At 50.1% G+C, this 15,299-nt stretch overlaps 1 protein-coding gene across 1 annotated transcript in view; it reads right to left on the reverse strand.

The window, feature by feature from the left end:
- Positions 1–8,859: 8,859 nt before the first annotated feature.
- The window catches only part of SPRING1 (SREBF pathway regulator in golgi 1), a 32,939-nt gene continuing 26,499 nt past the window's right edge, over positions 8,860–15,299 (reverse strand). Inside the window, exon 5 of the mRNA XM_019467347.2 lies at positions 8,860–9,337. Coding sequence (XP_019322892.2) covers positions 9,332–9,337 — 6 coding nt within the window. The 3' untranslated portion in view covers positions 8,860–9,331. The remainder of the gene's footprint in view (positions 9,338–15,299) is intronic.

Here is a 15,299-nt window from a genome sequence, read left to right on the forward strand (position 1 = left end):
ATGCTGCCTTCTCTTTCAAATGAAATGTTTATGATGAAATGGAGAGGCAACAGGAACCATTTTGCTTTCCAATTACCGATGCACTAAGGCACCAGCACCTGAGAAATATCAACCTTGTTCTCTTCCTGTCTGCGACCCCGGAAAATGTCAGAACAGATGTTTCCAAATTGTGTATGAAAAAAACCCACAAACCATCGATAAAGGGCTCACTGCCCAGCCCCCATGTGCCTGGCGGCAGCCTGGAGTGCGATTTGATGGCGGTGGAGGGAAGCCCTTCAACGAGGGGTCCACGTGGGAACAGCCCAAAGGGCAGAACGGGGAGGGAGGGGGACGCAGGGCCCTGAGCCTGCCTCGGAGGGAGGGAGGCTGGCATGGCTGGATCTGGGTCCACGCCTGTCAAACAGTGGGAGAATGGAGGAGCGTGGGGAGAAAGGAAGAAAGGGAAGGCACAGGACAAGAAGGAAGCTGTGTTTACTTAGCAGCTCCCATGTGCCTAGTGCTGTGCTGAGGGCTTTTGTGTATATGATCTCGTTTCATCCCGACATCCACTGTGGGAGGTGGGTGTTCCCATTTTGCAGATGAAACTGAGTCCAGAGAGGGACACACGTACAGATGTGCAGCAAGTGGCAGTCGGAATTCCACCCAGCTCTGTGGGGGCCTCAAACCCAGCCGTTTCGACATCAACCCCAGCAGCAGACAAGGCAGGACTTCACCCTAGGCAAGGAGGGGGCACTCTTCGGCTGTTCGTGCATGCCTCTGCCCAGCAGCGCTAGCCTTCCTGCAGGCCCGAGAAAAGCCATATCCGAAGGCAGGAGGAGGCTGTGCTGCCCCCTAGTGTCGGGTGGAAAACACACACACACACACACACACACACACACACACACACACACACACACACACACACACACCTCTCCCTCCCTGTCTCAGGGCAGCTCTTCCCCTTGGAAGCTGCCTTAGATATCCATGCGGCATTAATCAGCATTTCAACTTCCTAATAACAGAGAGGCACTCTGTCATTCACCCTGTCTCAAAATGCTGGGGGTGGCCCTGGCCCAGCAGTGCACATAAAGAGGCCAAGTGTGGATGTGCCCAGGGAAGTCCTTATATGTCCTGGGTTCTCAGAATTAGTGCAACTAGATTCCAGCGCCCTCTTTTTCTTTTAAAAAAAATATGATGATCAACTTTATTAGAGCAGAAGCTCTGATCCCAAGCACATCTGTGCAGCAACACAGCATGCTGGGAAGGCCAACACTGCCCCCACCCCATCCCCATCTTTAAAGACAGAATGACTCACCCACATAGCAGGGCAGGAGCTCCGTGTTTGCTTGGGGCGGGGGGGGGGGGGGGGGCGGCTTTCTCTGGTGGGGAAAAACCAAAGTTTATGTATAATTGATGCAAGATGTCATTTTTTGGATCAGATAAAAGATTTTCTGGTCTTCATCCTGCTAAAGAGACTTTCTATAAATTTCTTTTTATAGAATAAGTGCACAGTAATCAGAAAAGAATCCCACTCCAGATAAGCCCATGCTTTACAACAGAATCTTGGGCTTCCTCCTCTCCCTCAACAAGGCATGGATCCCACCTTCAGGACACTCTGAACGCTCTGCAACTTTCTGGAAATTTCCCTGACCCTTGTTCGCCGCAGTTCCTCCTACCTGTAAAATGGAGCCATCATGCTAGGTACCACTCCTGAAGAGATTTCCAGGAAGTTTTAGGCTCTTAAGGGAAGTTTCAAATATCCTGGACTTGGGATTCTCATTACAATAGCCTGTCTCACCTTCAAAGCACACTAGCATTAACTAGATCTGCCTAATTACACTGTGGAGCAATGGCTTGCATTTATGTTGCCTGCACGTGACGGAAATTGGGGTGGTCATTTGTCAAAAACGTTCCTGCGCCCGAGAGATAGATACATAAACTTTCAGTCTTTTCTGATTATCGGTGAAGGTGTCGTGTGTGTGATGTGTGTTTCAAAGGTCTAAATACCGGGTGCGTGACAAAAGAATGGTTCCTCTTTGCAATATGCCAGCTGTCATGGGTTTCTAGGCAAGATATTATCTCTGATAAATAGATATGGACAATAGATAATGTCTATATTAATATCACTAAAACGTGGTCCTCTCCTGCAGCTCACCCGAGACGAGGACAACAGTGTATAAAGAGGCAGATGCCAGACAAGAGACTTTTTTCTCGTGACAGTCTGAGCTCCCCTGCTGCAATTAACTTTTTCTCCCCTCCTTCTCCTCCTTCATCTCATGCAATGTGGTTCAGAAAAAGGGGGCCTGCATTTTCCTCCTGCTGATGGAAGTTGATTAGCAGTCAGGTGGAGTGATGCTCAGGGGACAACACAGCGGATTAATTAAATCACTTCTACTGGCTAAGTGGTGACACTTTGATTTATAGCAGAACTCACTCAACCAGACAGCAGCTTTTCTTGCGTGCCGAAGGAAGGGGGCCAAAGTGGCCACTGGTTGGAGGCCGAGGGCTTTGCAAACTTTAAAGACAAGCATCCTAGTCATTAAAGCAGAGGACCCCCCCCGCTGGGCTCCTCTCTCCGGGATGGGAAGGCCCGCAGGCTCGGGAGAGGAACCAGAGAGAAGGGAGCAGCTGAGGCAGGCCCCTACGCTGACAAGGAGCCAGAGGACCCGGTTCAGAACACACAGAACTCTATTACACCCCTGCACAAAAGCGGCCTTGAAATGGGTTGGCCCGATTTTCCAATTTTCTCCAGGCCTGTTGGTTTTGTTGTTTTTTGTTTTTTAAGTCATCTCTATGCCCAACGCCCAGCGTGGGGCTTGAACTCACGATCCTGAGGTCAAGAGTCTCACACTCCACTGACTGGGCCAGCCAGGCACCCCCACCCCGACCCGAGTCTGTTCTCACTGAACTGTTCCTTGGTATCACACCCTGGCTCACCCTCAAGAAACAGCCCCGTGACGGTCCTGTCAAGCGGACTCGGGTGTTTGTGGCTCTTTTCCATTACTGCACGGCGTCTTCTCAATGAGGAGCCCGCAGACCAAAATGCACGCAAGAGCTGTGCTTCTGGTGCCACATTTTATGTGATGAGGTGGCTACATCTGTGGCGAATCCTATTTCGCTCTTTGCTTTGGCTGCTGAGCGGCTCAGAGCTGACCGTGCAGCCCAAACCACATGCTCTCACACACGCCCCGGGCATGAACTCCTTATGGATCCACGTGGACATCTCTCCCAACTCTGCTTCATCTGGAAAACCCCCGTTTCTCTGATCTTGAAATGTTTTGGGGGGGGGGGGAGAGCTGTCTCCAATTCCCTTAGGGACGAGGATGAACAGGATGACGGTCAAAACCCTGGATCGTAGAACATATTGAGCAAGTCCTGGTTCTCTGATAACCTGTTCAGAGTAGGGTGCTTGTTAAGATACAAGTTCCCGAATCCCACTCCAGACCCTTCTGAACCAAAAGAGCTCAAGACCGGGCCTGGCAATTTGCATTTTTAGTAGATTCCCCTGAGCAATCCCGGAGCTCACCAACATTTGACAACCATCGTTTGTAGAGTCAGACAGCCCCAAAACCCAACCTCGGTTCCACTAATTAATAGCACATTAGGAGACGCGACGTTCCTCACCTCCCCAGGCTTCCTTTCTCTCAACTCTAAGACGGCGCTGGTGAGAAGGAAGCTAGATGTCGGTCCGTAAGTAAACACCTGACATGGCTGACTGGCAACCTGTAAGATTTAATACGTGGCAGACAGCCCGGATGTCCGCGTAAACGTGGTGTGGTGTAGACGTACGATGGGATGCCGTTCGGCCTTACAGGGGAAGCATGTTCTGACGCAAGCCACAGCACGGATGAACCTTGAGGACATCATGCCGGGTGAAAGAGACCAGACGCCGAAGGACAAAGACCGGATGATTCCAACTGCGTGAGGTACCCAGAGTCATCAAATCCACAGAGACGGGAAGTGAAACGGTACGTGCCCAGGGCTGCAGGACACGGGGAGTCATGTTTCATGGGGACAGAGTTTGGGAAGATGACAAGTTCTGGAGATGGATGACGGTGACGACTGCGCAACACTGTGAATGTGCTTAGTGCCGCTGCACATCTAAAAACGGCTAAGATGGTCAATTTTATGTTGAGCGTATTCTACCGCAATAAAAAATAAAAATTAAATGAAAATAAAAACCACCGCCACCTCTCACTTGCTCTCTCTCTCTCTCTCTCTCAAAAATAAATATGATATTAAAAAATTAAAAATAAAATAGTTTTGGGGTGCCTGGGTGACTCAGTCGGTTGAGTGCCTGGCTCTTGATTTCGGCTCGGGTCATGATCTCGCGGTTCATGGGTTCGAGCCCTGGGTCGGGCTCTGTGCTGATGGTGCAGAGCCTGCTTGGGATTCTCTCTCTCTCTCTCCCTCCCTCCCTCTCTGTTCTTCCCCTGCTTGTGCTCTCACGCTCTCTCTCTCTCAAAACAAATAAATAAACTTAAAAAAAAAAAAAACACAAAAAACACCACCACCGCCAAATGGAATTAACGTGGGACACCCCCAGCCCCCTTTCCCACTCGGCCCTCAACGTCCTCCAGAGTCCATTTAGAACAGAGTGTGTGCTGAGGTGCAGGAGGAAGGGGCAAGGGAGGAGGGAGAGAGAAATGACAGGAACTGGCCCTCTCCCGGTTCCTTCCTAACTCAGGAGTCCGAAAACTCCCCGTGGCGCCACAGAGCGCTTATCCCAACTGTGAAGGAAGCTGACGGAACATCAAATATTAAAAGGGTAGAGCAACCGGCATAGTTTTCCATATAAATGACTCTATGAACATATATGAAGATGGCTTTTAAAATTCAAATATAATTATTTTTTAAAAGGCATCCTGTGCGCACCGTCTCTCTCCCCACGCTGACACTTCTGGGCTGTTGTCATGCTCCAGTGAGGTGCCTGCTGGCAGCCAGCCCAAAGCACTTTGTAACATGCCCTCCAGATCCTAAGTGAAAACTGATCAAAGAATTGGCACCAGCAAAGACATGACTGAAATCAGCTCTCAAAGGGGTGGGGCTGGGCTATTGTCCCTCTTTGTGGGAACAGCTGCTTAACGGGGAATTGGAGCGGCGTGATTATAATATGCATACGGACTGCTCTGTTAACAGAAGCCGGCTTAAAGTACTCCAGGGGCCTCCACCTTGCGTTTTGGCAAAGGGCTCTGCGAGGATGCTGTGTCAAACCTTTTTGAAAATGTCTCCTTGACACGCAGGGTGAGTAAGGGCGCCTGTGAATCTCATTACAGCCCCACACCTCCCTCTGCCGTTCTGCTCCCTCTTCTTGGCTGCTGAGAGGGAGCTCCACGAGGGTCATCCTGCCCCCAGATCAATCAGGACAGAGGCAACGCACGCAAGGTGAGCGGCCGGCTACCTGCGTGGACCCGGGAGCCGGCCCCTGAGCCCTTCGGGGAAGGGCCATCTGATCGTCTGCAGGTGTGCAGACCCCCCAGGGGTGAGTGCAGTGTTCCCCCAAGTCCTGACGAATGATACCACACCTCTGAGCAATCAGTCCTCACTGTGCCTGCACGGCACTGGCAGTCCCCGAGTGGAAAAGGAAACCGAAACAGGCTGTCCTGGCGCTGGGGGCCAGGAGGAGCCCCGTGGACACACCTGACCTCTGGCTCCCTAGCCCAGGGCAGGAGAGTGAACTGCCCCGGCCTCAGAGGCAGCGCCGGGCCCGTTCCTTATCAGGCATGATCTCACCAGTGGAGGAAACTGCTCATCAGGATGATTAAAGCAATTTCACAGAGGTCTCCTAGCCAGAAGGTGGCGAGCCTGGGACCCGCCAGTCTGCCTCACTCCCCGGCCTTTTGTTTTGTGGGTGGGTTTTGTGTTTAACGGTACCCACCCAAAGGAAACGGATGTGTTCCTTTTTCTAAAGGGAGAAGCTGGCTGCTCCCTAAGCCCAGCCTTGCCCCAGTTCAGGACGATTTCGCTGCCTCCTCTGTCGGCTGGCAGCTAAAAGGCCCCCTGGCCTCCATCTCCAGTGACTGTGAGTAGACACGCAGGGAGAGGGGGAGGAGGGAACAGTTTTAAAAATGAATATATGCATGTGTCTCTCCTGCTAATCACCGGAATGCATTTTCAGGAGAGGTGAGCAGAGGGGATTAGCTGCAGGACTCCCATTAATGCTAACTTTATTTCAGTAATGAGGTGCCAAGGCATGGAACAATCACGGGGGCTAATACGGTGTAATCACAGTGATGAGATGCGCGTGCTGGGAAGGGAGGGAGAGGGGGTGAGAGTCAGGACGCCTGACACGGTGGAGGCAGCAGGAGTCAAAGGCAGGAGGCAGGTGAGTCAGGCCAGGGGCTGAGCCGGCGAAATGGGAACCCAGATAAAGGGGGAATAACTACTCCTCGTGATCACGGACAGCGGCCAGGCCAGGAGCGCTGTTCATTTCATTTCAATCCTCACAACGAAACAGAGAGGTAGGTATTACCCCCACTGGACAGATCAGCAAACTGAGTTTTAGGAAAGGTAACTTGCCCAAAGTCACGCAGCTAGGGGAGGGACCTGTCTGAAGTCAGATTTCTCCTCATCACTACACTTGACCGTGAGTGCTCCACCTCCACCGGGGACAGAGGGCGGGGAGGGGGGTAATGTGCAAACACCAGGGGCTACATCGGCAGCACGGGAGAGAGAAACAGCTGTGCGCACGCGCCCAGCCCATCGCACTGTGTGCGCCTGCGTTCCTGGGGCTCTGCACGCTACGTCACGGCTGACCCTTCGGAGGTCTGAGTAACACGGGAGAGGGGAATGAACGTGACCATCTTCATCGACCAGGTTCTAGATACCACTCGCAGCCACAAACGAAAGCTAGAGTGTTCTCTGAATCTCCAGACCTCCCCACCCTTCAGTTGGCAACTGCTTACAGATCCAGGGTAACTCACTCTTAACAGAGCTTTGTGTCTCTCCAAATGCGCTCTGCAAGCTCATGTGGGCACCTGCGGAAAACAGGTAAGCACGGAACTGGGGAGGGCCCTGGGGCTGCCCTTTACCAAGACCCCTGGCCGAGGTTTCCAGAAGGTTTCTCTGTGCTTTAAAGATGCTTTTGCAGGCATCCAAGGCACAGAATTTCTATGTCTGTGGCCAGCGAAACACACTCTGTAGGTCCAGTCTTGCCCAAAATCCATGAGGCCATTTGCCCCACTGGTTGTTCAGAAGGACAAAGTTCAGAGCATTCAACACATTTATTAAGTACCCACTGTGCACCAAGCTCTATTCTAGGCCCTGGAAATATAGCAGGGGACAAATCGAAATCTCGGCTTTCATAAAGCTTGCCTTCCAGTGAAGAAGACAAATAGACTGGATGTCTTACCAGAGAGTGTGGTGAAGAAAAATAAAGCGGGAGGAGGAGAGCGGTGGTTCTCAACCAGGACGATGTTGCCCCTCAGAGGACACTGGCAATGTCTGGAGACCTTTTTCATTGTCGCAGTTGGGTGGGTGGGGTCTGTGCCGCTGTGATCTGGGGCGGGGGCGGGGGGATGCTGCTGCACATCCCCCAACGCCCAGGACAGCCCCCACCACAGTCGTCCCGCCCCAAGTGTCACTAGTGCTGAGGTGAGGACCCCTGACCCAGAGAGGACAGGTGTGCTCTTCAAGGTGGGGTCGGGGAAGGCCTCTAGAGAGGGGCATCTGAGCAGAGAGCTGGGACGGCGAAGGACGTCTGTGGGCAGAGGGGACAGGTGCAGAGGCGAGGCAGGCACTCAGCGCACACCTAAGGTCGAGCAGGAGTTCCACCTAAGTGCCACGGTGCCGGGGGGTTCCCAGCAGGACCATGAGATCTCCCACTGACACTTCCGATGACTCCCTCTGGCCGCTGGGTGGAGAACAGTCTGTGGGGCGCAAAGGGGAGCAGGGCACCAGAGGGAGGCTAGTCACACAAGCGTGTCTATTCAAGACGCAGGGGCTTGAACGAGAGTAGGAGGGGCTGGACGGCAAGAAGTGGTCAGTTCACAACATGCGGTCAAGGTAGGGCTGCCTTTGGGATCTGCTGATGGTTGACATGAGGGTGTGAGACACAGGGAAGAGGCAGGAGTAGCTTGTGGAGCCACTTTCCATTAGGGCCCTGCTCCAAGCGTCTCCCTGAAAAACAGGACTCCTAGCCCTCCCCTTAACCCAGGGCTTCTCGATGAGGGGCAATTATCCCCTCAGGAGACATTAGGCCGTGTCTGGAGACAGTTTTTGGTCATCACCATGGGGAATGACGGCTGCTACCAGCATCTAGTGGGTAGAGGCCAGGGATGCTGGTCAGCATCCTACAAGGCACCGGACGGCCCTCTCCCCCCACAACACACGTACACAGAACCATCTGATCCCAAAAGTCAACAGTGCAGAGGCTGGGGACCCCTGCCCTAAGCCCCACCCCCACCCCCCGCTGCCTCCTCTTGCACGGGCGGCCCCCCCCAGTTTGGCAAGGACTTCATCAGAGCCTGGAGCTTCCAAATCCATGCACGTCGGTGGCTAAGGTCCATATTAACTACATCTCACTTGCTTCTGACGGTGACACAGGTCGGGTGCTGCTGCTGTGGCCGCTGCCACCACATGAAACAGGAATGTTGGAGAGCACATTCATTACCCAGCTGTTAAGAGCATGCACACGTCTCTCCTGGACTGGGGTACCTGAGAGCCAGCCCTGCTCTGTGACTGAGTGACTGCCAGCCGCCTCCTCTCTGTAACCTTGACGCACCAGGGCAGGGCCTCTGGGGCACAAGCCAAAAAATCCAAAAGGCAACGTCGGCCGCAACACATGGATGGGTTAATTTGTTTCATGTCCCCGTCGCCACTGAGCTCTCTTAGGGAAAAAAGGGAAAAAAAAAAAAAAAAAAAACCAAAAACCTCAAAACCTCCATTTACGGGGTTTAATATCCCAGCTGCTAGGAACCAGATTAGGCAGAAGGAAGAAAATGTGACGTCGATGCAGAGATCCATTTATACTCAGTTATGTTCGCCGAAAAACCAGTTTTTGATCTGCAGGTTATTCTTGCTGGCTTGGACCTCGAGCAACAAAATATCACACTTCCAGGTGGTATCTTTAAGGAAAGCTAATTAGGATTCTTGGCACCTTGTAGCACGAAACATTTTACAATTTTCTTCAAAGCAATTTGCCAACATTAGCTAATTAAAACGCCCAGCCTTCCGTTGAGGGACAATGGGAAGACAGCAGAATCTTCATTTCTCAGCATCTGCTGTAGGTTTAAAACTCCAAATTCCTGTTGCTTCCACTCGGTTGAGGTCCTTCTCTCTGAAGGTGGCCTTTCATGGTATTTAGCAACATTTCCGGGAGCACGGAGGAAAACATTCCAGCTTTTCTAGCACTTCATCTCTAAAATAAGAGACAACACTCAGAAAGGAGGTGGAGCAATGAGGGTGGTTCGGTGAGCCAGAGGTCAGCAACCTAAGGCCCGCAGGCTGAATCCGGCCCTCTACCTGTGTCTTTAAATAAAGCTTTATTGCGACGCAGCCATGCACACTGGTGTATATACTGTCTATTGCAACAACAGAGTTTAAGCAGTTGCAACGGAGATCATACAACCTCCAAAGCTGGAAATATTTACTCTCCGGTCCTTTATGGAAGAAGCCATCTCTTCGCATCAGCCAAACCACGATCATCCACCATGATGGTGCCTCTGTCCGTCCCCAGGTGTCTACACCATCAGTGGGACTTCCGTTGAAGTCCTCGACTCAGCACTCTCGGCCAAAACACGAGAACGAGCAAACCCACATAGGGAAGAAAACCTTGCGCACACTTCCACAGTAGACTCAGGGGCAGGGTTCAGCAGTGCACATGTTGTCAGTAAAAGGTGGCTGAGAGCCCGAGAAAAAGCAGACTACCTTCATTTTAAGCCACTTCAGGCCTAACACTACTGCATCATGGTTTGAGGGGCCGTGTGGAAGAAGAGACCACGCAGGGGCTGGGGCTGGATTCCACTCCTCCCATAACCTCGTTACAGTTATGAGCATCAGCCCCCAGATGAAGGCCTTTGAGTAAGTTTGACAGTAGAAAAATTGTTAGGTTTATTTGCTTATTTTGAGAGAGAAAGAGAAAGCATGAGAGGGGCAGGAGCAGAGACGGGGAGAGAGAGAATCTCAAGCAGGCTCTGCCATGTCGGCACACGGAGCCTGACATGGGGCTCGAGCCGGTGAGATCATGACCTGAGCCGAAATCAAGAGCCGGATGCTTAACTGCCAGAGCCACCCAGGCGTCCCTAGCAAAGTTCTCTTTTAAAAAGGGAACCTGAATTTACTTCTCAATGTAAAAGTGAGAATTTGGAAATGTCAAAACCCAACAGAGTCCTTCTCCCTCTTTATTTCATTTTCCTAAGAACGGCAGGATGAGTCCTCCCCCTGCAATTTATCCCAAACATTTCTCTCTCCCCAGTCCCTGCGACCCAGTGTGAAAATTCCATGCTCCGAATTCATTCCCCTCTGCTGGGCACCCCCCTGGGGGAGGCCTCTCTCAAATGCAGGTGTTTGAGGAGGAGCACGTGTGCGGGGCTCTCCAGCTCACCCAGAGGCCTAGCACAGGGGGAGCACAGCAGTCACCAGCAGGGTCAATTTCATCTGGGTCCTGAGGTGTGTGAGGGCAGGACCACTGTGACTTGTTGGTCTGGGGATGGCAGAGATGCTTCTAGAAGCCCCCTGACATTCCCCCCCTCCGGCCTCTCTGGCACATTTGCCTTTATCCAACATATTGTCTATGTGGAGTAGCTTGAAGGGTCCTTATTCATCAGGACAGAGTTGTTTTAACAGGGCATGCGGGAAAAGCTCTGATGCTCACCGCACTCCCAGCACTGCCCTTGTTCTTTTTTTTTTTTTTTTTAATTTTTTTTTTTCAACTTTTTTATTTATTTTTTGGGACAGAGAGAGACAGAGCATGAATGGGGGAGGGGCAGAGAGAGAGGGAGACACAGAATCGGAAACAGGCTCCAGGCTCCGAGCCATCAGCCCAGAGCCTGACGCGGGGCTCGAACTCACGGACAGCGAGATCGTGACCTGGCTGAAGTCGGACGCTTAACCGACTGCGCCACCCAGGCGCCCCAACACTGCCCTTGTTCTAAGGCCACTCTGCAAATCGGTCCCTTGAGGAATGAGCCGGTGACGGTGAAGCCAGGGGCAGCCAGCAGCGAACACAAGTGCCCCTGCACCATCATTTCGGAATAAGGTAGAAGACGATGCACGTGGCCCACAAACCCATAAATTGCCTTTTTTTTAGGATCAGGAACTTGCAGGGTAGAATGAAGCAGACTCTAGCGGACATCTAAGGTAGAAAGGGCACCGAAGTGAGGAAACCACAGACTCCAAGCCTTTAGCTCAGTCCAAAACCCTCATTTCACATTCTGAGTCCACTCAGCCACACTGCCCGCTAGAAGCTTCTGAAGGCAAAAGGACTTCGTCGAAAGCCCTTTCACTAGCCTGAAAGCCACAGAATCATAACAGCTCAGGGCTGGGAGATGGAAAAGATTATTTGCTGAACATAGCGTGTGCAAGAAAGTTTATATACATGGTCGATATAATCCACCCCCCCGCCAAAAAAAAAAAAACCTATACGGAAAGCATTATGTCTCTTTTGCAAGGAAGGAAATCAAGCTTCAGAGTGACTAAATATTCATGTAAAATGATGCTACTAGACAGGGGCAGAACTGGGGTTTAAGCCTGGGTCCACCTGGTGAGCCCAGCTCTCCAGACTGGATTTTACTTCCTCTGTGAGGATCCCAAGTACAATCCCCTAACCTCCTCACACACCAGCCCTTTGCTAATCTTTATTGTGCATATTTTAAAAAGTTTTATTGAGATATTATTAATATGTTATAAAATGCAACCCGATTTCAAATGGTATTCTGTTGTTTTTTTTTTTAGTTTAGTTTCTTTTATTTTTGAGACAGAGAGAGAGAGAGAGAGAGAGAGAGAGTGAGTGTACAAGTAGGGGTAGGAGCAGAAAGGAGGAGACCAAGGACCCAAAGAAGGCTCCACGTTGCCAGTGTAAATCCCAACATGGGGCTCGAACGCACAAACTGTGAGATCATGATCTGAGCTGAAGTCGGACACTTAACCGACGGAGGCACCTAGGCGCCCCTCAAGTGGTATTCTTAGTGTGTTCCGAGTTGTGCCAACATCCCCAAAATCCACTTGAGAGTATCGTCATCACCCCAAAAGAAACCCCCTACCCCTTAGCAGTCCCTCCTCATCTTTCCCCTTCCCCTCAGTCCCTGGCAACCATGAAGAATCTGCCTTTGATCTCTACAGGTTTGCTTACTCTGGACATCTCATATAAATGGAGGTGTACAACACGTGGCCTTTTTGTGGCTGGCTACTTTCCCTTAGCATCATCCATATTTTTCCAGGTTCATCCACATTGTAGCAGATGTCAGTGCTTTGTTCCTTTTGGGGGCTGACTAGTATTCCGTTTAGGATGTACCACATTTTGTTTATCCATTTATCTACTGTCGGGCACTCGGGCGGCTTCCACTTCCTGGCTGTTGTGAGTGGTGTTGATGTGAATATTCGTGTACAAACTTTTCTGCACATTTTTTGACAAGTCACATTTTTATACTCCTTTTATTGAAGGGTGAAATAAATTAGAAACACGTGCTCTTGGGGCACCTGGGTGGCTCGATTGGTGAAGCACCCGACTCTTGGGTTTCAGCTCAGCTCACGATCTCATGGTGAGTTTGAGACCCACGTTGGGCTCCATGCTGACAGTGCAGAGCCTGCCTGAGATTCTCTCTCTCTCCCTCTCTCTGCCCCTCCCCTGCTGCTCTCTCTCTCAAAATAAATAAATAAACAAAAAACACGTATTCTCTCATTGAACAACATCATAAATACTTATTGAAATAACTGCAGCATTTAGGACAGAAGCAGCAGCTAGGTGTGGTGAAAAGAAGGTGGGTCACGAGTTGGGATGCAGAAGTTTTTGGTTTTTTTTTCATTCATTCAATAAATACTTATTAAAATAGAGTATAAGACATTATACTAGGTACTGATGATTTCACATCCTGGCTGTTCTATCATTCATTAAAAAAAAAAAATCAGGTTGTTGCCCATGCTGTTCTAGAAAACATACAAAGGTCAGTTCTTTTTTTTTTTTTTTAATTTTTTTTAACGTTTATTTTTATTCTTTGAGAGACAGAGAGAGACAGAGAGACAGAGAAACAGGGAGACACAGAATCTGAAGCAGGCTCCAGGCTCTGAGCTGTCAGCACACAGCCCTCAAAGGTCAGTTCTTTGTCTTCACAGGGCCTCATTGTTCTCATCAGCAAAGTGGGCACAGTCTACCCCGGAAGAGCTGGCAGCAAGTAGCACGTATAATGACACATCTGGATGGATTCTGGAGCATTGGAGACCCGACAAACACAATGATAACGTTACCCGTCGGGCACAACAAATGCCTCCTACTCATCTCCCTTCCCTCACCTGTGGTACAGTACTTCCTAGTTAATGACGTTTTTCATGCCCCAGGTAGCGCCCATGGAGCAAGAACCACCCAGGCTTCCTTGCCTTGTAGAAAACAGATTTTGTTTAATAAAGGGTTTCATATTTAAACACTACCCCCAAAGGTGGGAAGAGCTTCAAAGCAACAGGAGTAGGCCCCAATGGAAAGAGTTGGCCAGTAGTCCTTGACAATGTGCTCTAAGTGCGATCTTCCTGTTCCTGGCACCGCACTTTCCCACCTCTGCCAGCAGATGGCGACATGTCCTGCAAGGTTGTGTTAGTTGTGACTTTTGGCCATGAAATGACAGGGCAGAGGACACGCTTAGGTATGCTGCCTGGAGATTTGAGCACCTCCCCAGCCACTATGCAGAGGTCTGAGCACAGCCGAACACATTGGTGGGGGAGAAAAAGCATGTGGAACAATGAAGTGTTTATAAAGGCTACAGGAGGGGCACCTGAGTGGCTCAGGTGGTTAAGTGCCGACTTTGGCTGAGGCCATGATCTCACAGTTCGTGAGTTCAAGCCCCTCGTATGGCTCTGTGCTGACAGCTCAGAGCCTGGAGCCTGCTTCAGATCCTGTGTGTCCCTCTCTCTCTCTGCCCCTACCATGCTCATGCTCTGTCTCTCTCTCAAAAATAAATAAACGTTAAAAAAAAAATTTTTTTTAGAAAGGTTATAAGATGGGACAAAATGACTATGGTCTAACTGCAGCTATCCACCAGTGGGGGAGAGGGAATCATTTAAAACAAATGCCTTAATGCAAGTTAGAATCAAATAATTATTCCCTTATGCTACATCCATTCCAAGGAGTATGATCACACATTTAAAAGCAAATGGTATCAGACAGGACACCAAAAACAATGTACAAAAGTAACAAACTAACAAAGTAACAAACAAAGTAACAAAAGTTAAATTGAACTTCATCAAAATCAAACCTTTATGCTTCCAAGAACACCATCAAGAAAGTGAAATGACAAGCCACAGAATGAGAAAAATATTTGCAAATCATGTATCTGATAAGGGACTGACATCAAAACTGTATGTAAAGAACTCCATCAACTCGGGGCGCCTGGGTGGCGCAGTCGGTTAAGCGTCCGACTTCAGCCAGGTCACGATCTCGCGGTCCGTGAGTTCGAGCCCCGCGTCAGGCTCTGGGCTGATGGCTCGGAGCCTGGAGCCTGTTTCCGATTCTGTGTCTCCCTCTCTCTCTGCCCCTCCCCCGTTCATGCTCTGTCTCTCTCTGTCCCAAAAATAAAAAAAAATAAAAAAATAAAAATAAAAAAAAAAAAGAACTCCATCAACTCAACACTAAAAAGACAACCCAACTTAAAAATGGGAGGATGAGGACAGGCCTCTCTCCAAAGAGGACATACAAACGTACAACATCATTGGCCACCAGGGATATGCAAGTCAAAACCACAGCGGGATTCCACGTTATAAACACAGGATGGCCATGATCAGTAAGATGGACGATACCGAATGCTGGAGAGGATGTGGAGACACGGAAATCCTCGTACACTGCAAGTGGGAACGCAAAATGGTACAACTTTCTTGGAAAACAATCTGGTAGTTTCTCAAAAGGTGAAACGCAGAGCTCCCAAATGAACTGGAAATTCCAGTCCTTGGGATACACCCAAGGGAACTGAAGACGCATGTCTACACAAAGCTTACACATGAATGTTCATAGCAGCATTACTCCTGAGGGCCAAAAAGTGGAGACCACCCACGTGTGCATCAACCGAAGAGTGCACAAACAAATGTGCATTTGTTTTCTACACAAAAGAATATTATCTAGCGATAGTAAAGAAGATGATGCATGCTACAACACGGGTAAACTGAAAATATGCTGAGAGAAG

Source organism: Panthera pardus, unplaced genomic scaffold (assembly GCF_024362965.1).
Source record: "Panthera pardus isolate Hobbes unplaced genomic scaffold, ASM2436296v1 HiC_scaffold_15, whole genome shotgun sequence".
Classification (NCBI taxonomy): Eukaryota; Metazoa; Chordata; class Mammalia; order Carnivora; family Felidae; genus Panthera; species Panthera pardus.